We start from the raw sequence: 24228 nt of genomic DNA, 5'->3' as shown, positions 1-24228 counted from the left end.
TAGATAAAAAGAAAAGAGCTTCCAGTGTAATCAGTTCCCATGCTAAGTTGCTTTTCAGCCGGGAGCATCATCATGCCACATTTAAAGTCATTGCTTATTTGTGACCACATATAGTAACAATTAACTTAAATGTGTGATACGCAAATTGATTCACGTAATAACGCAATAGCTAACATTGCTACTTCAGTGTGTTTTTGCTTCAACATCCTGGCCATATGAACAAAAATATTTAAATCCTATAGATATTGGCAACATCTTTGATTCTGCTATTGTGACAATAGGAATTTCAAAAGGACTCTAATTGTGGTCAAAGATGAATGTCATGATCCTAGCTGACAATATCTTAAATCAATTCAATTGATCAACAAGTCAATTCATTTCATGAGTGATGGAATCGATTTTGATATGGATACGTACATTAGGCTAATGACATTCATATTGAACGCCTCATTAGACTGAGAATGTCCAATGACCCAGGTGAAAACCATTAGTACTGGCTGTGTTTGAAAGGTCCTTCCCTCATTTCTATTTCCTATAGAACGAAATTGTCTGGTGATAAATCTTCACCTTAAGAGATGGGAGGGTAGGGTTCTATGATGGGGACATTTGCAGAATGATAACATGGCCTGACTGTGGTGGAGAAAGGGCACCCAAATCTGTGCAGCAGGCAAAATGCCACAACATGTTAGCATGCTGTGCAGCTTTGTAGCCTGTGGACAGTGGTGTGTAGACAAAGAGTGGGAACCAATCCAAGAAACCCTGCTCTCATCCAGAGGGCCTGAGCTGAATATGATCTGTACACAATGCTTCAGACTCACAGCGACACTGGAGAAAAAGTAATGTCTTCAGGTCTTATTCAAACAGATATTAGATACATTGAGACTGGTATGATTGTGCCCAGAGGTATTGGGGGTTAGATTCTCTATGTGTTCTCTACATTCTGATTATCAATGTGTATGAGTCAGAGTCAGAAAATGGGTTTGTCCTAAGAGAGGTAGCGCACACACCCTGTTCAAACAACTAAAACTTAATTAAGTTTATTCCATCTTTAATCCAACCAGTGAATCCATCAGATGCGGTGGTAGGCAGCAGCCAAAAGCAGCCTTGTGGGACTGAGCGGGATTTATGGGATGTAGGCAGCAGGGTAATCCACGAAGAACTCTCTCCCACCAGCACTAAACATCAAATATTAATTTCCACGTATGAGACCGTCTGTGCTGTGCTCATACTATATGCAGGTACAATTGATTGATCTGCCCTGGTTATGATCTAAAGGTAGCTTCTTGGTAGAGGACGGTATGTAATATTCATCACTGAAAGTACAGCTGTGGTTTTACTAGAATTTAGAATAGATATAATAGAATACAATGTGTGAATGTTATATAATGTGAAAACTGTTATTTGTCAGTGACATTTTCAATAACATTTTCTCAATTGTGATTGAAAAGGCAACCGTTTGCAGATGAATTAAACACATGATAAACCTATAATGGAAAAACACTGAACAAGGTACTTGCGGAAGGAAGCATCTTATTATTGAAACACAGAAGGATCTAGGTGTGAGGAAATCTGTTCCAGTGTGTGTGTGTGTGTGTGTGTGTCAGAGCTGGGTAGCACCTGCAGTGCATCAGCCCTGGGTGTGAGATTGAGGTGTGGACTAGCTGCAGTCATTTACAGTACAAGCTCCCACCCATCATACAGAAAGGCATCTTTTTTATTTATTTATTTTTAGGCATTTCTGCCATTATTTGATAGGAAAGCTGAGATATGAAAGTGGAGAGAGAGGGGGGGAAGACATGCAGGAAAACCGTCACAAGTCAGATTCGTACCCTGGACCTTCTGCGTCGAGGAATAAACCTCTGCATATGTGCGCCCACTCCACCAACTGAGCTAACCGGCCACACGCAGAAAGGTGTCTTTAATCAACTAAATGATGCAAAAGAAATATATTTTTAGGCTGTCTGCAATGCTGTTTGACTTGCACGTTCAGGGCTTCCATTGATTTTATGACAGATTGCACAGTGGATTTGTTGTAGAAAACATGTCTAGAAGAGTGATCTTTGGGCTCCACCTTGTGGCAACAATTTCAAGCTACTACAAACTTCTGTCTGATGCCCATAATCATATACAGTATGTTCTGTTAACCTTGATTCTGCTCCTTTTGTTAAGGGTTGTTTCAAAAGTGTCTCAAGCCTCATAAGCCAAATTAATTTAAAGAACAAAGACAAGCAGACTAAACAATTAAGCCAGGATCTTAAAGGATGGGTTCATATTTTTAAGTCCATACTAAAACAATACTTACATGCCAGTATGTACATTGAAAGAGGTTTTGGTTGCTGTAATCTTTCCTACTGTCCAGAGTGGCAGTGAAGAAATCCCTTTGAAACACAATTCTACTGTAAGAAATGAGGGACAAAATCTACAGCCCTTAACCAAAAATGCATTCTTTCTCCAGGGGACAGACATATCATGTAGAACTCACTTTTTCTGTGCTTTTGCACATACATTTGGGTATCTGGAGTGCCTACCAACCCACAAACCATTAAATAAGACAACCCAGTCAGTTTGTTGTGGGCTGCCTAGAAAAAAATGGGATTTAACCAGCCATTCAGATCTGGCGTCCCTTCCTATTTTGTCTACTACGCACAATAGCTTTAAGTCTGAAGGGGTTCTTGCAAGGCAGTGTTCAAAGGGTTTTTCTAACCATATAAAATCTAGGGGAAATTATTTTTTACTCTAAGATTTTAGGGATCATTGTGTATATGGGGCAGGACATCGGTCTTGCAATAGTTTGGGTTTGATATGGTTCTAAGAACCTCAACTGAGTGAGGTTGTTGGAACTGGTACTAGTCATATCAAATAATTAAAAATGAATCAAAACTTGTGGTTTGATGTTCCAATTAATGTTTTCTCACCGATAAAATCGGTTTTGTAGCGTCAAAGACTGAGAGACAAGAACAAATCATCACAGTGTGCTTAGGAAAGCCTGTTTAATAATTTTCATAAAAATAAACCATGTAAAGGAAAACACTGACGGAATAGATATTCCAGCCACAAACAAGGCCTCGATGAACAGAAACGTGGTGAATTCAGAATTAAGTCAAATTTCAGTGAATAAATTTGATTTCAAACAATGAGAATTAAAGCTGAACAGAGAAGAAAAATGTAAGGAAATCAGTCAAGTTACATTTCAATGCTGAATTCAAATTAAAGTAAAATCCAGTTTTGAATTGACTCTGACCCCAGAGACGATTCGACAACATTAAAACTTCAGAGTGTAAGAAAACAAAGCAGTCATCTTCATTATGAGGTGTCCATTGAACCCGTTTCTGAAATGTAAGAACAGATACATCTTGCTTATTCACCATGTAATGTAAAATTTGGATAAACTGTGTAGCAAATTTATTCACCTTATTTTAAAATCTGCATATCACATTCTGTTTTGCATTTGCAAGAAGACTTTTTATTATTTCTTTCAAATGACTTGATGGGAGAGCTGCGCCTACTCACCCCTCACATTTTAGTAAATATTTCATTATATCTTTTAATGGGACAAAACTGAAGAAATTACACTTTGCTACAATGTAAAGTATTAAGTGTACAGCTTGTATAACAGTGTAAATGTGCTGTCCCCTCAAAATAACTCAACACGCAGCCATTAATGTCTAAAACCGCTGGCAACAAAAGTCAGTACACCCCTATGTTAAATTCCCATAGAGGAAGGCAGATTTTGATTTTTAAAGGCCAGTTATTTCATGGATCCAGGATACTATGCATCCTGATAAAGTTCCCTTGGCCTTTGGAATTAAAAAAGCCCCACATCATCACATACCCTTCACCATACCTAGAGATTGGCATGGTTTTATGTTGGTTAGCCTAATACCTGGTTTGATTTGCATTGAGAGATGATTTTATGGAAAGTACCCCATGCCAATCTAATGTTTCCTGCAGCACTTTCCAGTTTAGGCGGCCCACCTTAACAACACGCGCCTGCCGCCTTAATTAAGTCTTCAAAAAAAATTTAAATATCCGCCGTGTTACTCTGTCCTGTTTGAGTGGCTGTAATGTACAAGTTGCATCAACACAGTCACAGGAAAACAAGGTAACGGCGAGTTGTCAAGATACCACCAATCACAACGGAAAGAGCATTTGCTGGCGGTGACTAACTGTCGTTTATTCACATTTAAAGGGATAAATCGCCATTTCACCATCGCATGCGCGGCGGAGTTTGTCAACAAATGTGCGGGCAGCTGGGGCATGCCCGGGCAGAGACGGGGTGAGTGGACTTACCGGAGCGTTGGCATATGGCAGGCAGAGAACATTTATATATGTATCGCTGTCCTGTTCTTCACATCAGTGAGGCTTTCTTCTCTTGTTTCAACGAAGTGAATACATGACGAAGTGGCTGGAACTATCCATGACTTCTCGCGCGTGGATTCTCAACGTCCCGGCTGCTGCCCGGTCTTTGAGACACAGCTGTTGTCTGTTTTTTTTAATCACTACACGCGGTTCACAACACACGGTTAGTTAGCGTAGTTAACACTACACACAGTGAAATGACGTGTCTTGTTTTTATTTCACACATACTATCTGCTTTGAGTGAGTGAATCTATGGGCTGAGCTATTATCACAGAGCTGTTTGTTTTGGAGAAGAGTTGTCAGGTGAAGTGGAAGAGTGCGTGTCACGGAGGATAATGGGAGTAATGCCAGTTATAGCACTTTTTTTTTTAATAGTTTAATGAGCTTAAAATTGCACATTTTTGAAAAGCTGGTTATTTATTAATTATAAAATATTATTGAAATGTAATACTTAGTGTATTAGTGTAGTGTGTAGTAACCAAGCTGTACACTTAATAAATTTACAATGTAGCAAAGTGTAATTTCTTCAGTGTTGTCCCATTAAAAGATATAATGAAATATTTACTAAAATGTGAGGGGTGTACTCACTTTTGTGAGATACTGTACATATATGCTACAGAAACTACAAACCAATTGCCGCTATGGAGAGGCGTTTTAGTAAGCATGTAAAAACGGAAATATTCTCTTATGACTGCAGCAGATCACCCAGGTGCCCCACTGTTTGACTTTTAGTAAACTTGTGTGAATGCAGCATCAATGTGAACTGTTGCTGTGTGGGGTCCAAAGCCGAGGACTTTGGCCACTACCAGAGACGGAGAGGATGAACAACGAACTCACGTGTTTCATTGAAGAGGAAGGAATCCTGATACTCCTTCATGTACTGAGAGGATCTGGCCTCATCCAGGAACAGAGAGTAAACCCTTTTGATGTCCTCCACCTGGACTTCTGTCCCCTGAAGAAACCAAGACACAGAGATGACATCAACATAGAGACTACAGGAATTCATGACTAAACTACTGAAATATAATCCATCCAATGATTTAAAAAAAAAAAAAGTTGCTACTTTTTGCATGTGTTACAGCCGCAGCAATATAATCTGCTTGTCCAGACTGAGTTTACCTTGCGTTTGCGACACACCAGTCCAGCTGTGCTGATCAGCTGGATGGCGTAGCGCAGTGACGTCTCCATGCCGATGCGAGTCAGGACGGTGTGGGCCTCCTCGCTCAGATCCACGTCTTCCTCCTCACACCTGAAATGAAACCATGCGAGTTTGTAAACACTGGGAAGAAGCAAACCTAGTCTGCTGACAGATGATGAACGCAGATTCTCACCGGATCTTGAGGATCTGCCTCGTCTCTTTTTCGCTGTAAGGGGAGGTGGCGATGATGAGCAGGCGATCCAGCAGGTCGATGGGGATGCCATGAGGGCTCTGATAGTTTGTGCCGCGGATACTAAGATATAAAAGGAGATTCAATATTTAAAAATAATTTAAAAGAAATATTTTTTCACAGAATTTTAAATACCATAAGTCAATAGTTTACAGCAGTCTGTCAAACAGCCAGATATACAGGTTATAAGAAATTAAAATTCCCCCCAAAAAACGGTATCAGACATAAAAACCATATTTGTATATTCCTAAAAAAAAAACCTCAAATGATCAGATGGGAGGAAAATGTAGATGCAATAGTACCGAGTGATGCCTCTGTTGGTGGCCATAATGAGAACTGGGGACAAGTCACTCTCCAGGGCTCGGTTCAGGAAGGAAAAACACTCCATGTCCAGCATATGGACCTCGTCAATAAATAACACCTGAAACCACGGACACAGAAAATTAGTCCGGTACAATTACAGCAAAATCTAATATAAAACAAACACACACAGTTGCACCTACCCCAGGAATGATCTCGGCCTTGCCCTCTTCCCTCCACTCACACACTTTGGCATTAATCTGCTCGCGGACTTCAGACTTGATCTCCCCCGTGTCTCCGGAGAAGAGAGCCAGGAAGCCTTGTGTGCGGCTGTTGATGACGTCGATCTCATGGAGGGACACTGTGTGGACCACCTCTTTCCTCTTCTGCAGCTCTCCCTCTGGACACTGTACAAACTGTGTCTACAAGGATAACACAAATGCAATCTAATTAATTTCATAAATACGTCCCATTCAATTAATTACTATTCTACAAGGAGTATAGTGATATTAGGCAATGAATTTCAAACACGTTCAGGCTAATGCATTGTGTGATTTGACAAAGGCAAATGTCCGTAAATATCTACTGTTGTTTGGGAGTGTGAATTAGTGACTGCAGTAGTGAAATGATATTGATGGGACAGTTACAGCATACCTGGGCTCCCATGGCATCATAGTCTCTGGCTCTGGTGAAGGAGCGGCCCAACTTGCTGATCTTTCCAGTGGCTTTGTCAATGGTAATAACATCTCTGAGAGAAAACAAAGTAAGACAGTTTAGATCACGTATGGCTATCCGAGCGGCCTGAGTCATCCTGATGTGTAAAAATCTATGAACATAAGATTAACTCACCCTGCTTGAACCTTCTCTTTACTGAGACTGTCGATCATCTTGTTGCCCAAGTCGTATATTGTCTCCATCTCAGTAGTCTTTAGAGTCAGCTTGCCCACCTTGGCACCCTGCGAGACAAAGTTAAATATGTATACATTTGTCTATATTGAGTGTGTACTGTTTTACACTTGTTTCAATTTCCTTTTCCCTGTAATAACAGTAGTGACTGCCTTCTGGCAAATCAAATATTATGTTCTGGCATTAAAGGTCCCATGGCATGAAAATTTCACTTTCTGAGGTTTTTTAACATTAATATGAGTTCCCCCAGCCTTCCTATGGTCCCCCAGTGGCTAGAAATGGTGATAGGTCTAAACCGAGACCTAGGTATCCTGCTCTGCCTTTCAGAAAATGAAAGCTCAGATGGGCCGATCTGGAATCTGCTCCTTATGAGGTCATAAGGAGCAAGGTTACCTCCCCTTTCTCTGCTTTGCCCGCCCAGAGAATTTGGCCCACCCATGAGATAGAGGCATCATGGCTTGCAAACAAGTAAAGTGGCAGTTGGTCAAGGCCACACCCCCACCCTCCACCTTGCCCCCCCCCCCCTCTCCTCCTCAATAGCATTTAAAGCTACAGATACAGAAATGGCACATCCTAAGGAAAGCTCATTGTGGGACTGGCTCTAGTGGCTGTAATTCTGCACCAAGGCTGAATTTCTGGAAAGAGACTTCAGATACAGTATTAGGGGACCACTAAGGTCTATATAAAAGCATCCAAAGAGCACCATGTCATGGGACCTTTAAGAATGACTGTGACAGACAGGCACAAAGTTATGAGTGCACTTGGAGCCGACGCGTAAGGAGCTTACCGTTCCAGTGGCTGGTCTATCAATCTGGATCTCCACCACCTCTCCTTCAATAATCTCTGTCTCTTCTCTGTAAGAGAAACACACTATGAATACTTCATTCATTTCAAACAATGAGACTCACAAAACACAATTATTGTGTTTGCTCACTCACTTGATCCTCACTCCGATAGCTTTTCTAAAAGCCTGGCTGAGTGCCTCGGTCTTGCTCATCTCCAGGGAGAAGATCTCACTGCCGGCCAGCGCTGTGAAGGGTGTATCAGGGCCAAGAGACTGGGCAATGCCTGCATTAAAAAAAATAGATCTCAGCTGAACCGATACTCAGCTAGTGAATCTGGGAAAAGGAACTTGTGCTTTAATGAAAAAAATAACTTAAGCCAATTACAACAACAATATGACTTCCAGAGGATGATGATGAAATGAGATTGTGTTCTGGAAAGCCTCCAAGATGGCCCTTACCCATGGCGATGGCAGTCTTTCCTGTGCCAGGTTGGCCAGCTATCAGTACTGCTCTGCCAGCTATGTGGCCATCTTTGATCATCTCCAGAATGATCCCTGCTGCTCGACGGGAGGCCAGCTGGCCAACCATCCCCTGAGACACCTGCAGGTGAATAGGAACAGGTATTACTGCAGTCAAACACACATTAATGCTCATCGGCACATCATTCTGTACTGCAATCCAATACATCTGGTAAATTCACAACATTTCTGCTTATAATTATTTACTGAGCTAGTCTTTCAATTACTTGATAAACACTGGAATCCAAGTAAATGGGATTTCCTTACAGGGTTATACTCTAAAAAAATCTATATATATATATTTTTTTTTTTTTTTTTTTTTTTTTTTGATAAATGCCAACTAAAGAGGGAACCAGTGCTACAGCCACATACTATGAACTTAAGACTTTACGCTACCTGTCTTGGCTCCAAAGCATCATCCAAACCAAGGCCACGAATGTGAGAGTGTGCTCCTAAACACAAGATAGATATGATCACATTCATATTAAGCACATTAGGAAGAGTTACCTCTTGCATCAGCAAACATTCTGGGCCCACTGTGAACGTGGATGCTTACCGATTCTCTCGATCCGCGTGATGTCACGAACCTCTGGAACCTTTGTAGTCGCCATCTGTATCAAGTTAAAAGCAGACAGCAGAGATAACTTCAATGTTTTAAAAAAAAACAATAATCAAATAATTAATACTACTCCTGTTGGCAAAAGTGGGACTCGATAAATGACACTTGGAAGTAATCATGTGAAGTCAGCTTGCAACACCGAAATGCTAACTATTATTACCTTAAAAAACGAAATATCATCTTACAGAAATACTGCCATAAAAATTTGCAGTGGCCTACATCATCTAAAAAGGCATCCGGGAAGTGAAACTGATAAAGAAAAATGTGGCTAAAATAGATCAACAAAAGAATCAGTAAACAGGTTTATTACAGAAGGCTGGCTGCACCTGATATTAAATTGGAGTGAACAAGGCTTCTGCCCCAAGAGTACAGAGGAATACTCCGGAAGCTGGGCTGAAAGCTATTTTATACAGTCTATGGCTGAAGCAGCTCAGACACTTTTATTCATCAAAATAGTGCAAAGAGGATGTTGAATCTGAGTTTGATTTTTGGTTTATTCCTTTTCAATAACATTAAAAGTCACAGACATTATTCAATTCACTAATCCAGATTCCGAATTTATATTTTCCACTTCTCTCTATAATAATCCCTGAGATTTTCAGTGTATGTGTAACGTTACTCCAGGATCAGTTATTTCCTTCCGTGCTTTGTACCTCTATTTAAGCTAATGAAGTTCTTTTCTAATTAAATAGCTAAAAGCCCCAGGTTTTACACCAAGTGTCAGTGCTAATATTAAGCTAGTTAACCAAGCTGGAGCACATACAATTAACTGCAGTCTGTCTTGTCCAGTCGGTTGTCATAGTGACAGTTGTAACGCATGCCACACAACACAAGAATATGAGAGCATGTGGCTTTAATTTGTCCTTATTGTTGTTTTTATAAAAAAAAACACCCATGCCAGTTGTCAACGTGAGCTTGAGGTAAACAACATGCCGAAGAAATAAAGCTTACATCTCTTCTCGACAGCGCTAATAACATTACATCGAGATATAGCGTTAATGCTAACGCTAGCTAATGTTATGTTAGCAAACTAGCTAGCTCCATTCATCGGTTTTCTGTAACGTTAGTTACAACAAGCCAAGGACTTGATAATACAGTGATTTGAACGATAGCAAATATGCTACGCTATCAGGAAGTGAAAGAACAAGGTATTATGTACTATTTTTTTATTTACAGTTATCGTATGAATTTAAACTCACCTGTGCAGCCACACTTGAGAAATGTGAGAATGCGGCGCTTCTTTCTAATAGTGCGCAGGGTAAATGTGTCCGAGGAGAAACAAGTCCTTCTTTTTCTATGTCAGTTGTGAAGTTGACTGCCCTCTATAGACCATAGCCAGGGTGGTCTCTTGATCGCATAAAAACATTATAAGCAGTTTAGTAAGAGTGGTCGTGCTGCCCGTTTGTGTAGGATTGGATCAGAGACTGTGTATTTTAGCCTATTTAAACCATTGCAGCTTGCCTCATATGTATCCCCATTTGGTGTCCCCAGGAAAGGTAGGCTATTTAATGTATTAGATTTGTACATACTGCCTCGTCTCCTGTTCGCTAATTAACAAAGACTTGTATCTAAAAACTAAATAAAACCTGTGACTACATCAAATGTTACCTTTAACTTTCCTTTACACATTGTAGGATTTACAAACAAACTCGTAGGCTAGCTACAAAGTACGGAGATAGGGTGAATTTGTTCAGGGTGGTAGCCTGTAATATGTTGTTGGAAGTAGGCTAACCAATCCCATAATGAAAAGGTCTGTAAATTGTAAGACATGGATAAGCTGGAACAGTGCAGTTTAGCCAATGACAGCTTCTTTGTTATACCATACTTGCACTGTTACAGAATGTGTTGTATCTCCAACAGTGAATCACTTCCTCCCCACAGAAGCCCAGAGTGAGGTGACAGTGGCCGCTGACAGCCTTGGTGAGCACTGTGCACATTTCTCAAGGCTCACAAGTGATTTGACAGGTTGAACGAGTTCTGTGCAAAGCAGCTACCAAATTACAGCAAATTGACACTGATATGATGACGCTCAACAGATGAATTTCAACAATATACCAATATTCTTCACTTTTTATATGCTGCCTGTCACCAGCTTTCCATCTGTAAAATAAAATAATAGGTCCACACAATGACAATTTTAGTTTTTGGCCTTGCTGTATTTGTATAAAGCAGCAGCTAAAAAACCCTTTAATGTGATTTGAGTAGATGGAGATATTCTCAAATACATAGGGATCAATTGATGCTTCTCTCTTAAGTAGCCTACCATATTTACTAAAATTGCAAATTGTAAAAGCACTAATTTTCTAGAGCAGTGGTTCTCAAACTTGTTTCAATAATGTACCCCCTGTGAAACATGCTATGAGCCAAGTACCCCCTGGCCAGCGCAAAGCATTTTTTGGTAGAAATAAAAGGCTATATAAAGTGGTACATTACAGCGCTGCACCACCACTGTCTGATTGACTCCTCATGGCATGCTTCTGTCATGAGTGACAATGCATGGCGCTTTTCACATATTATCCATATTAGTTATTGTAAGCTGAGCGAAGACGTCTCTCCCTCAGTTTCTGTAGGTTCCTATCTTGGTCATATGCTCTACCGTGGTAGAGGCTTGTTCTCCATTGGTCACGATTCTGTGACAGTGTTGTCCAGCTCTCAGGTTTTATGTCAAAGTCTATGAGATCTCTCTTTAACACGCCCTTGAAGCGCAGTTTAGGTCTGCTCTTATGCCGAGTTCCCTCCTCCAATACTCCATGTAGTACTGATGCGAGACAGTGGCATTCTGTTGACATGGCCTGCCCATCTCAGACAATTGAATTTCAGCCTTGAAGACAGGGGTTCAGAATTTGTGACAGTTAACAGTTTTTCATTCGTCATCTTGTCCTTCCAGGTCTTTCCAATAATAAATTGCAGGTTTCTAGTGTGGAAAGCACTGATTCTACTCTCTTGGGGGCGATATGTAGGCCAGGTTTCAGATCCATATAGGAATATACTCAGTACACATGCTTCTACACTCTTTTAGTTCACACAGATAGATGTATATTCCTCCAGACTCGTTTGGTTAGACCAGTGGTTCCCAACCTTTTTTCCTTGGCGCCCCCCCTACTCATGTCTAAGAAAAGCTGAGACCCCCCCCCCCGAAACCGAAGTGGAGGTAACTCTCGAGATAGAGCCTTACTTTCTTTTTTGATACAGAGGACTTATCAGCACTTTTACGTTTCTCCGCCATGTTTCATTCATAAAATAGTGATGCTGTGGTGGCAGGAAAAACGAGGATGATAGCAGCTAACAGCTAGCAGCTGACTTGATGACAGCAAGGTCCACAGGTTAAGAGGTCCCGGAGGTTTGGCCTACTAAGTAGCCTGCCTACAATTTTAAGCAAGAACAAAAATACATAGTTTTTATAGGCCTACAGACTTTTGTATACATTATATATTCTAGTATATTATCATAATTTGTTTAACGTGCAAATATTTTTTTTGTTTTTACCTCAACCTCAAACCAGATAAAGACTTGCGCCCCCCCTGTGATCTTTGCCGCCCCCCTGAGGGGTGCCCGGACCCCAGGTTGGGAACCACTGGGTTAGACGACCAACAGTAGAGGCTGCTTTTCCTAAACGAGTGGATATTTCCAGGTCTAGTGTGGTGTGGATCCCAGATAGGTAAACTTTTTCACATCCTCGAGAGTGATATCATTTATTGTGAATGGGTGAGAGTCAGCAGCCTGTGACATGGTGACAGTTTTCTTTAGGCTGATGGTAAGCCCGAACTGGTCACATGATTTAGCAAAGCTGTCAAGTAGGGTTTGGAGCTGTTCCAGAGATGATGCACAGAGAGCAGCATCGTCAGCATAGAGTAGTTCTCGGATAACAAACTGCTGTGTTTTGGTTTTCGCCTTGAAGCGGGCCAAGTTGAAAAAGTTTCCATCATCTCGGGATAGTAATGAGACTCCTGTGGTGTTATGTATATCTTTGTAGGCTTTCTGGAATACATATGAAAAGTACATGCCGAAGAGTGTAGGCGCCAGTACACACCCTTGCTTTACTCCTCTCTTGATTGAGAAACTCTCAGAAAGCTCGCCATCAAACTGTACTCTACTCTACTGAAAAACACTTAAATGCTACTTCAAATGTTTAAAATCCATGACTTAATTAATTTATTATTATAGTATAATTTTTCAGGGAATTATGCATGACTGATATTTTTAAAACGTATTTAAAGAAATCTTATGTACCCTCTGCAGTACTCCAAAGTACCCCTAGGGGTACACGTACCCCTATTTGAGAAACACTGGTCTAGAGGGTATCTTTCAGTCAGACCCCTGTGTTCAGATGAATTGTGGAATGCAATATAACTGAAAAATGGCAAAGCTCTCCCACTGACTCAAGGATTCTGGAGGACTTTTTCATATCCTCTATAGTGTATCTTCAAAGTTTTCCCTTAAGGCCGCAGTTTTAGGATTCCCCAATCCAAATTCAGGATACTGAAAGTTAGACAATTAGAACTTAAACAAAACCTTTTGTTTGTCGATGTCATCAGTTGTGATGTTTGTGGTGTCTAATCATTGGCTTGTGTTCGATGTTATGTCCTACACAAGTGAGCTGTTTGATGTTCAAGACACAATTTTTGTTAAATAGTTAATGTCAAGTTTGTCAGAAAAGGGTCAGAAGAATCAGATATAGAGATATGTAACTGACAAAATGAATGTACCAGAGTCCAAATGAATTATTTGGATAATTATTCTTCTAAAATGTTGCCAGTGAAAATGAAATGACAAAGAATACAGTCTAATTTTGCAGCTTAATGAAGATAAGACCGAAGTCCTTATTGTTGCTCCGGATACTACAGCCTCCAAAGTTGTTAATCTTTTGGGGTCCCTTTCTTCAGTGGTACAGTCCAATCTTAGAAACCTTGGTGTTATATTTGATCAGAATATGTTTCTTGACCAACATATCAGGTCACTGACCCTTACATGTTTCTTTCAACTGAGAAACATTGCTAAACTTAGGATCGTGGTTTCGTAAGGTGAACTTGAGATGATCATTCATGGTTTTGTTTCATCACGGCTTGATTACTGCAACTCCATTTTCACTTCATCCCAGGACCGTCTGCAACTAGTGCAGAATTCAGCTGCTAGGCTGTTGACCAGGTCCACCAGAATGTCACACATCACGCCTGTGTTATCCATGTTACATTGGCTTCCAATAAAGTTCAGGATCCAATTTAAGGTTCTAGTTCTTACATATAAAGCATTGCATGGTCAGGCGCCTGTTTATATCTCTGACCTGCTCCATCCGTACATCACTAACAGGTCAATCAGATCTTCTAACCAGGGACTACAGGTTGTCCCACGCGCCCGTTTAAAGACTAAAGGTGATCGTTCCTTTGAAGTGGTAGCTCCGACCCTGTGGAACGCCCTTCCTGTTAACTTACATTCTGCAGTCTCGGTTGACGCTTTTAGAAAGCAACTGAAAACATACTTGTTTCAACTGGCTTTTGTCTAATGTTTGTCATTTTGGGTTTTATTCTTTTAATCCTCATTGGAATTGCATTTGTTGTTGCTTGTTTATTTTCTGTTTTGGATTCTATTGTATTTTAATCAAATGTCTTTTGTGTGAAGCACTTTGTGACTCTGTCTGTGAAAGGTGCTATATCAAATAAATTACTAACTTATTATTAGGCCATTTTGACATAACAAGCCCTTAGGTCGATTTTTAAAGAAGAAAAAAATGGCCACTAGTTTAAATTGCATATATTTTTATTATCTCCTACAACAATCAAGTCTAACTCCACTTTTACAGCCACTTTTGTAAAGAAAAAAACCTCAGACGTGCTTCATCACTAATACTGTAACTGCTTGAATCCAGATTGTAATGAATATCTCAATAATAAAGGTCTTCAGAGTCAGACTGGACCAAACCTTCGTATAGCATACCACAAACATTTAAAACTGCTGATCGATGAGACTCAGCCATCTGTAAACCCAGCAGCCTCTCAGTTGCACCTCACCTACTCCTGCACAATTCCTCTCGAAGCCTCTCAGACCTCCACCAAACCAACGCTGCTCTCCACCGACAATGCATTAATCACAACACCAACACATTCTTTCAACTCGTACTGTCTCACAACAGATGTTTTTTATTTTGCTTATTTTGAATGTTGGTGATATTCATAATACATTTCTAATATTCTTTATTCTTATAAAGATGTGATTTTTGAAACCCATTAAACACTAGAGGATAGCATTGCATTTTAATAAGATAACGCTTGAATTAATGAATGAATGAACAATTTACTTTCATCTCGAGCTTCATATTTTATGCCCAACAGGCAGGTTGAGAGGACATTAGCCTGTGAGGGGAACGTTTGAAGTAAAAAATGCAACAATGATATCACAGTTAATTTTTGTTAGAAAATGTTGATTGATTAAAATAAGTGTATCATAACCTATATAAATGATTACATGACATATTTCAATCAAGTACAGCCTTCATTATTTGAAATTATAATTTAAATGCTTTCACTTTATTCACCTGATCTTCACACATGTTGATTTGCAGAATATATTTACAGTCATCAAGAACAGTTCCCCTGATACTCAACACATAGTATATATAGTCTAAAAAAAAATCCAATCTTGTATAAAAATTATAACATATCATCAGAGAATAATAATGTTTTTGTTCTATTAATCCATACCAAAACTGAATCACAGTTGTACACTGATCATTGGAGGTGTGTTATTTAATCACTGACGGATGATGGTGATGGCTGACTCATACCAAACCCAGAAGCCTGGATAGACAGCCTCACTAAAGGAGGCCTTGAAGCGGTGGATGAGAGACATGGTGTCCCCTACAGCGTAGAAAGAGAGGGTACCTCCAGCGTGGTCTAGGAACACCCCTATACGTGATGAGTAGGGGGCTTTGATCTCTAACTGGTCTTTGCTGTGCCGAGCTGAGTAGCTGGAATCAGAGCAGAAGAGGCTCCAAGACTTGCGGTTGTAGCCGATGCGGCAGGTGTCTCCGTAACCCGTCCTCTTGATGCCTTTGTAGGTGACTCCGATGGCAGCCCCCTCCCCGCTCCAGTCAACCTCCCAGTAGTAAGCTCCTGCAGAGAGAGCGTCCTTACACAGGACCTGGGGCAGGGAGTCGAACCGGGAAGGGTGGTCACCGTAAGCCTGGGGGTCTCTCTTGAGGGTAGCTTTCCTGTTCCCTCGAGACAAGTAGAGCTGTCTGTAGGCTGTGTTTGAGTCCAGAGTGAGGTCGCAAGCATCTGGGGAGACAAATTGAACATTTACGTCACAAGAGGAAGCAGGGTTAAATGTAAATGAGGAAACCCCAAGATGGACAAAGCCTCAGTTTCACAGCAGCACCCCTCAACACTGCACCATCAGCTGCAAGCCATTTGGATTTCTAGTTCTGTTATATTGAACGTATTTAATTAGTAGTATTACTAATACGATTTAAAGGAAAAGTGTGAGACCCTCTGGCTGGACACAGAAATCAAAATAATAACTGGGGTTGGATGTCACCTGCCTGCTGTTTATCTCCACCTTTGCGGGTCACAGTTGGTGGGACACACGGTAGCCTCTCCTAGATCTGCTCGGCCTATTATCTCCCGGCCTATTATCTGGAATGCCAGAGGTATCAACACTTTGTGAGTTTGACCACAAACAGAAGTCCATCTACCAAAGTGCATCTTTAACTGTAACTGACCCACAACCATTGTCCCCCTTCTCCTGTGACCGTAAACACTACGCGGTTGTTTTAGTTAAATACTAGTAACAACTGACCCCAGGCAACTTGCTTAAAACAGAATATTCTTATAATATCAGGAAAAACGATAATTACTTCTACTCTAATCTGACTGGTTAGTGAACATCAGTTTTTCGTGCATTCAGATTAAACAAGGAGGGCGCACATCAACTGCAAACTTAAGTAAAATCACAAAGCTGTGTAAGAGCCAGCTAATATATTTGTAATGAGTCAATCCCAGTCTCTGTCAACACTGTGGGACATACAGTAGGTACTAAAACCAGATTTTCTGGTCAACCACAGGGTCTGACAGAGAACCTCATCAGCTTTTAATTTGCCTCATGCACTGAAACGAGCCGGGAGAGCAGTGATCTGTGTCACTGCATGCAGAAAACCGTATCAGAGAAGCTGAGACTCACATTTCAGGAAATCGTTCCTGTGCTGAGGTTCCTGGACTGGGACAGACTTGTAGACTTGTACAGTAGCACTTGTTACAGCTTCCTCACCTGTGAAAGTAAATACATGTAATGTTAAAATAGTCATAGTGACATATTGGATTATACAACTTTGAATTGTTTTTATTTTACTGATCTGAAATTACTTTCTATTACATCATGCTATTAAACACAGAAAATGAATCAACAATAACGGCACAATACATGTGCTATCCATATAAAGACTGGTAGAAAATAGACATAATGTGGGTGCTGTTGATATTCTTGTTATATTAACCCAGATACTGTCATCATCAATGAAGCTGATCTGAACTGCAACTTAGCCAAATTATATTTCAGAGGAGTGTGCTAATGTAAACTGGCTGGCAGTTTGACATCCTAACCAAAGTAAACATTTAACCATGTGGCAGCTAAGTAACCTACCTTCTAATAAATAACATCAAACAGGACTGCACAAAGCCCCATTAAGGACAAGGGAAGTTGTAAATCTATCTAACTGTTCCTTGTCCAACGATGCTTAACTTTATTTCTAAATACCAAAGCTCTGCTGGCTTTATGGATTGTCTAAAAGTAATTTGGTACTTGCATTAGTACCACTTACTTTGTTGTCCACATACATTCAATAACAGGCAAATCATTTTTCTTAAATGGCTGACTCACTTTTTATCGACTGTCTCTTTTTGGATTCATCCAGTTGACAGAAGGTCATTTTGTTAACTGCAAAAACAAAGAATCATGAGTTAACACGGCAACAATGGTAACATGTTGATAACATGTGCATAGTGATACCAGAGATTTGAAGATATAGCTGAATATTTAAATTCACTTTTTAAGTTTTCTGTGTTTTTGAACTCACCCGCCTTGGCTACCCTAACCAGTTCGTCATTGCTGAATTCATTCAGGTGCTGTTTCATCTCAGAGACGGCCTTAGTGACTGGGCCGAAGGTGAAGTAGGGGTTGACGCTCACTGTGGGCAGCTCCTCAGCCTCCGTCTGGGCTGTCAGCATGTGGTAGGTCTAATAAGGAGAAAACAAAAAAAAAAGAAACGCAGTCATGATAATGTACACTCACTGGCCACTTCATTAGGTACACTTGTTCAATCTATTGTGATCCAATGCAACAGCTCTGCCATAAACTCTGCCTTTACTAAGATGATCATGTTCAGTTGTGATTGACACCGTCAGAGAGATATTAATAATCAAACTGCATGTTTATTATTGAGGTTGTAGTTTGCAGTGGTGTTGAACTACTGCATAATATTGAGAGGTGTTTCTAATATTTTGGCCACCTCATTTACATACATGAGAGGGGCAGAATATTAGAAGCACCCACTAAGACCTTAATAATAAACGTAGAATCTATACCTTTTTGAAAGTGTCAACAAAAACTGAAAGATTATAAGTTTCGTAAAAGTAGAATTCATGCCAGAGCTGTCATGTTGGATTGCATCATACTGTACAGGTGAACCCAATGACGTGAAGTTCTCTGTTTTACATTTACAGAATGGGACTGTATGTTATACAGTGTATTAGATACGATATTTTGTAACACAAGTCTGTTAGCAGATGATGAGGTGATGAAAACCGATGAATGGATGGTGGTCTTGTGTCAAGACCATATCATTAAGTGGATCTAATTCATGCCTCTGTGGTAGTGGTGATCAGTTACCTGGATGAAGTGGATGTGGTCCTCGGTGCGGGACAGCTGGGTGATCTCGCTGTCTCTCCTCTTCAGATCAGCAATCTCGTGGTTCAGACGTTCCATGTGGCCCTCTGCGTTGTTGAGTGCTGCTCTCTTGTTGGAGGAGATCAGCTTGGTCATCTCTTGCTGCATCCTCTCAATGGAGCGCATCATGTCGGCAAACATCTTCTCACATTCCTGCAGTGCTGTGTGGGCTGAGTTCTGCACAGGAAACAAGGACGCATGCCATAAATCCACTGGGTGTCACACTGGTTCTGCTAGCACACTGACAGAAGCTGTCATCAATACTACAAAAGAATGTTGTCCGTGTTGGTAGTTAATTTTAACTTCCATTCAATGTATAGTGGTTATTCTGGTTGTATCTGTATTAGATGATATTGGCACAAACCTTGAGTGAGTCCACTGCTTGTTTTAGTTCCTCCATCTGCTTGAGTCGGTCATGAATCTTTTCCTGGATCTCAGCCTGGGTGGCGCCCAGCCGTTGCTATGGGGAAAACAATAGATGTTGTTGTTGGTGATGACAGCAATTCCACAAATCATATACTCAACTTGACAAAATCATCTAATTGATTTTTATTTTTATTTTTACTTAAACGTTAGACTTTATTCTAACAGTGTACAGCTCAAAGGTGACAGCGGAAGCTGTACATGCATAATGGGCGTGTTTCATCTATTGTAAGCTGCTTGTAAGTCATTCATTACCTGCAACTGTGTCACTGGTGCAATAAATCATGATAGGTACATGATTCACAAATAAATGTTTTTTGTACATCAAACGATACTTGTGATTTTGAGCTAAGCCCATTTTAGCATTCCTAGTATACCTGTTGCTGAGCTGGTGACAGTCTGTATAAGGAGGTTTTCCATAGTCAGTGTATTAGCTACAGTAGATGGCGGTTGGTCCGACACGGAAGCTAAGCAATGTGCTGCTGTTGACAGGGCAGCAAGAAAAACGTATTTTGGCCAAGTTAAAAGAGTCCAACCTAACAAAAACAATATCTGTTTATGTGTACGCTGTATTTAGAATATTTTCAACGCTTCACCTTGCCATGAGACAGCTTTTTCCTTGCTCTTTTTCTTTTTCCTTTTCCTTTTTTCCTTTGGCACAACATTTTCTCAAGCGCAACTTTACTGCACAATGTAGTACGCCTGTCACGTTTGGGTCAGACTTTCAGTGATCATAGCATAGAATACACAAATACAAGAAAATTAAAAAGAGTGATTATGACCGCAACGACAGAATGCCTTTCACTGTGGAGACGAGGATACTTTCATGAGCCAGAGTATGCCGAAGAAGAACTTTGGCAGAGGGAGACTAGGAGAACTGGCTAAAATAGGTTTTTACTGCTGCCCCCGTCCACAGCAGTACTTTGCTTCGCTTCTGTCTGCTTCTCCAAACTGGGGGTGTGCTGACTGCCATCTACTGTAGCTAATACAATGACTGTGGATAAGTACCTCATACAACCCCACTTCAAAGTATCCGAACTATCCCTTTAAGTAAAGTAAAACGTACCTGCTCATCTGCCCGCTCCTGCTCAGCAGACACCATGTCGTGACCTTTGTGTTCTTTCACTGTACACAGCACACAGATACACATCTGGTCGGTGCGACAGAACAGCTCCAGACCTTTCTGATGCTGGGGACAGATCTGTCTGTCCAGGTGGCCGATTTCATCCACAAGCTTGTGTCGTTTAAAAGTGTTTGACTCATAGTGGGGCTTGAGATGCTTCTCGCAGTAGGACGCCAGACACATCAGGCAGGTCTTGACGGCTTTGTGCTTCTTTCCAATGCAGATGTCACAACCTACATCCTGGGGTCCTGCAAAGTTGTAGTCAGGGGACGGAGGTGGAGGCGGAAAAGATTCAGTACTACGTTGAATGGTGGAGAGCCGGGAGCTTCCCATGCGTCTCGGGGTGGGCCTCTTGTTGTAGGTAACCTTGCACTGTGGGCAGAGGTACGAGCCTGTGTGGTCAGCATGGTCCCAGTATGTCTTCAGGCAAACGGAGCAGAAGATGTGGCCACATGGGATGGACACGGGATCCCTGAGGTATTCCTTACACAGGTGGCAGTTGTCCTGGTCAGATGACATTTTAGTGCTGTTTCCTCGAATGCAGTGAAGATGCTGTGTAGACAGTCAGTGGCTTGTGTCAGCGGCACAGTGGCAAAGTGACTCAACATGTACTACGGACTCACGTTATATAGAGTAAACAGAGAGGGTGGCTAAACTGGTTAAGCCGAAACCAGTCAAACAAGGGCGGGGCAAGAGAAGGACACAGTGAATGCCTTCATCAGTTACAGAACGTAATAAAAATAAATGGACTTTGTGATCATAAAATACAAGGGTTGGCCTTGAGTGTTGACAGCCAATGTGTAATTCTTCAATGCTTTTTTTTTTATTTCATGTAGACACATAAAATAAAATAAACAAGATAGGCCTTGAGGGTTTTATACTTTTTTTGAGCAGGAAATGGGTTCAGACAGAAAATAAATGTACTGTTTAGAATAATGTTAGTAGTATTTGCATGCCATGAATAGATGAGTAAAAAAAAAGTACATTCCAAAGTAAATAGTCATCTATGAAAGTGCAGTGTAAAGAAACACAGGCGTGTAACGCTCTACAGTTGAGTGGCCTCTAAATTGCTGAGGGATTGCCCAAAACAGTGTGTTCCCTCTGACCATGTGATGACACCCAATCAAGTCACAGTACAAACTGACAACACACTAAAAAGATGATGTTCTACACTTCTTCTTCAGCTCTTTGACGAATAATAATACAACTGCTTTTCTGGTGGACAACTTCAATGTCTCATCAGTAGGACTGTCAACCAAACCTTTGTTCACTTCAGTTGGTTTGGCCTTCTCGAGCCTGTGAGACTTCCCTGACCTTCACCTCACCTGTAACCAGTTAATGATCAACTCTGGGTTACTTTGCATTTGTTTACTGAGGTTTGACAGGACGTCTGCAGTCTCTGTAAGTCAACGCTGGAACTATATTTCTGTGGCCTAAACTCAACCGTAATACTATCTCAAAGAAGAAAAATGTGCTCCTTGAAAACCAATTCTAAGAATGTTTCCTCTTCTGAGCTAAATACCTTCCTCTGCAGATTTCACCTTACAGTGAACACACCTCCCAGCCAACATGGAGTTTCAGGGCTGTTGAAATGGAGATAGGAATGCAACTACACTTGATAGCCCAGATAACAGGAGGGCCGAGCAAGCCTGCTTAAAAGATTCCATTGTGTTAGAGCCAGCAAGGGCCCGAGCAGAGTGCCAGGCATTATAGGGTCTGTTGTCCGTCAACAACAGTAACTACTGCTGACATGCAAGACTAAATGTAGCATATTATTTGACCACAAAAAAACATGACATGGCCATACTCTTTTGTGCAAGTGCTGCAACACTAACTTGATGAAGGGATGATGATGATAATAAGATGAAAACTATCAGTGTTAACAAAAACATATATTTACAGTTATAAAGTAATGAAAAGATCCAACTTGATCTAGGCGATGTTACCAGTTTGCAAGAATGACTTTATTATGATTTATATAATTACATTTTATCTCACAGTTTGACAAAGTTAATGTAGAGATTTAATATTTATTGCATGTCCTTTGCATGTGAATGAAATAAGTTCAAGGTTCTTTATTTGTCAAGTGCAACAATAACAGTAGTAGTAGTAACAAGTAGTCATTTGCAATGGAAATCTTAGCCACCTCCAACAATGCTCGTGAAATAACAAAAAAACACAAAACTCACAAGTAAAAGCTAAATCTGAATCTAAGAAAAAGAAAAAGAAAAAGAAAAAAATATATAGGGCTACAATAAAATATGAATAAAGTAGTATAATTATATAATAAATAAATTTGTGTAGACAGTATTGCAATGAATAAGACTGAATGTAACAAGGAATGTAGTAATAAATATATGCAAAATTACATAATATATGTATTATATTAGTATTATAAGAGGTGTAAACTGACGCCATTTATTTGTTAAAGATTATTTTTTGGGGCATTTTCCCTTTATTGTAAGTGGATAGACTGGAAACGGGGAGAGAGATGGGGGATGACACGCAGCAAAGGGCAGCGGGTCGGATTCGAACCCGCACCGCTGCAGGACTCAGCCAACATGGGGCGAACGCTCTTACTGGGTGAGCTAGAGGCCACTCCATGACGCCATTTCTAATAGCAGTGACTAATACAACAGAAAAACATCAGTTATAGGTGAAAGTGGTTGAGTCACTGTAACTTGACTCTGATTACAAATGAAGCCAGTACCAGACTGGAACAGGCCTCTAAACTGAAACTAAAATAGGTCTTGATTCAATTTGGATATTTTATTGCTGTCTTGCAAAGCATGTTTTCTTGTCTGTACTTTGTTCTGCCAACCTAGCTGGCCCTTTAACCCTGTTTGTAGCCAGAAGATGGACTTTGCTTTCATAAAACAAAAATATAGAAAATGTATACGTGCAGAAGAACCTGTTGCTCACACATAAAGGGGAATGTTGGTATTTTTTCAACCTGGAAAGTGTCTAAGTGACTAACGTGAACAAAAATCTTTGAAATAGGACAAGAATTGAGTGAGAACGCTGCAATGTAAACCTAAGGGGAAAATGCACACTGTCAATGTACATCTACTAAAAATGCTTTTTTTGCCACTAATATATTCAGATTGTTATTATAAGTATCTGCCTATATTATGGGGATTATTACCATGTTTACAATTTTAAAATAAAGAATGATATACTACCATGTAGGGCTGGGCGATATGGAGAAAATCAAATATCACGATATTTTTGACCAAATACCTCGATATCGATACCGCAACGATATTATAGCGTTGACTATTAGTGCTTTCAGAAAATATTTACACAATGAGATTTTTGATAAATAATCACCAGTAATGTGGATATTATGACTAAGTTGGTAAAGGCAAATAATAGAACAGTTACAACAGTCTGGTAAGTTCAGAAAATGACATCACTTTACTGTATTGCAGCCTTTAAAACCAGGAAAAGACAACACTTATGCAATATTACGATATCCAAAATCTAAGATAATATCTAGTCTCATATCACGATATCGATATAATATCGATATATTGCCCAGCTCTACTACCATGCACTTGTGCACACATTACAACACTTCACAAGTCTTACACAACACCTCCCTGGTCTCAAGTGAAACCAGTGTGGTCATGTGTTGTGCACTCTCATTGTAGGTTTATAGGCTATTCCCAACCCTAAAACACAAACATGCTTTCCTTGAACTTCCCCTGAATTGTTTCTAAGAAAAGGGCTGACCCTTGTTTTGAAGTGTCAGTTTGACTTAAACTTCCTATCATGCATATTATTATCATGACACCTTAAAAATATGGGAACACTATTTCGGGATTATTATTATTATTTGGATGCAACTCTGACAGACACTTCACAGTGCCGG

At 40.4% G+C, this 24228-nt stretch overlaps 2 protein-coding genes across 2 annotated transcripts; both read right to left on the bottom strand.

The window, feature by feature from the left end:
• Positions 1 to 2965: 2965 nt before the first annotated feature.
• Positions 2966 to 10340, bottom strand: ruvbl2 (RuvB-like AAA ATPase 2). Its single transcript, XM_031310709.2, has 14 exons — positions 10075 to 10340; positions 8813 to 8867; positions 8653 to 8708; positions 8197 to 8338; positions 7892 to 8021; positions 7741 to 7807; positions 6897 to 7003; positions 6702 to 6795; positions 6251 to 6469; positions 6050 to 6168; positions 5691 to 5810; positions 5479 to 5608; positions 5197 to 5311; positions 2966 to 3329 (listed from the first exon to the last, which is right to left on the bottom strand). The coding sequence occupies exons 2-14, from the start codon at positions 8865 to 8867 to the stop codon at positions 3304 to 3306; spliced, it is 1380 nt and encodes a 459-aa protein (XP_031166569.1). The 5' UTR covers positions 10075 to 10340; the 3' UTR covers positions 2966 to 3303.
• A 4275-nt stretch (positions 10341 to 14615) lies between these two features.
• On the bottom strand, positions 14616 to 20964 carry ftr83 (finTRIM family, member 83). The gene is made up of 7 exons (XM_031311060.2): positions 20298 to 20964; positions 19173 to 19268; positions 18752 to 18985; positions 17940 to 18099; positions 17744 to 17800; positions 17048 to 17134; positions 14616 to 16146 (listed from the first exon to the last, which is right to left on the bottom strand). Exons 1-7 carry the CDS (start codon positions 20871 to 20873, stop codon positions 15620 to 15622), a joined length of 1737 nt encoding a protein of 578 aa, XP_031166920.1. The 5' UTR covers positions 20874 to 20964; the 3' UTR covers positions 14616 to 15619.
• Between the last annotated feature and the right edge of the window lie 3264 nt (positions 20965 to 24228).

The sequence above is a fragment of the Sander lucioperca genome, chromosome 13 (assembly GCF_008315115.2).
Source record: "Sander lucioperca isolate FBNREF2018 chromosome 13, SLUC_FBN_1.2, whole genome shotgun sequence".
In the NCBI taxonomy this organism is placed as follows: domain Eukaryota; kingdom Metazoa; phylum Chordata; class Actinopteri; order Perciformes; family Percidae; genus Sander; species Sander lucioperca.
Note: the sequence above shows the minus strand (reverse complement) of the source record. Positions and strands in the feature narration are given on the sequence as shown.

What these genes read in the sequence shown, in the direction of transcription:
- ruvbl2 (XM_031310709.2), bottom strand. Translation starts at nt 8,867, where the DNA reads ATGGCGACTACAAAGGTTCCAGAGGTTCGTGACATCACGCGGATCGAG. An exon ending in ATGCTTTGGAGCCAAGACAG is followed by an intron (nt 8,339 to 8,652) that starts GTAGCGTAAAGT and finishes ATTCACCTGCAG; the next exon opens with GTGTCTCAGGGGATGGTTGG. An exon ending in CTTCCTCTTCAATGAAACAC is followed by an intron (nt 3,330 to 5,196) that starts GTGAGTTCGTTG and finishes CTTACATTTCAG; the next exon opens with AAACGGGTTCAATGGACACC.
- ftr83 (XM_031311060.2), bottom strand. Translation starts at nt 20,873, where the DNA reads ATGTCATCTGACCAGGACAACTGCCACCTGTGTAAGGAATACCTCAGG. An exon ending in AGGAGCGGGCAGATGAGCAG is followed by an intron (nt 19,269 to 20,297) that starts GTACGTTTTACT and finishes TTTTCCCCATAG; the next exon opens with CAACGGCTGGGCGCCACCCA. An exon ending in AAGCAGTGGACTCACTCAAG is followed by an intron (nt 18,986 to 19,172) that starts GTTTGTGCCAAT and finishes TTTCCTGTGCAG; the next exon opens with AACTCAGCCCACACAGCACT.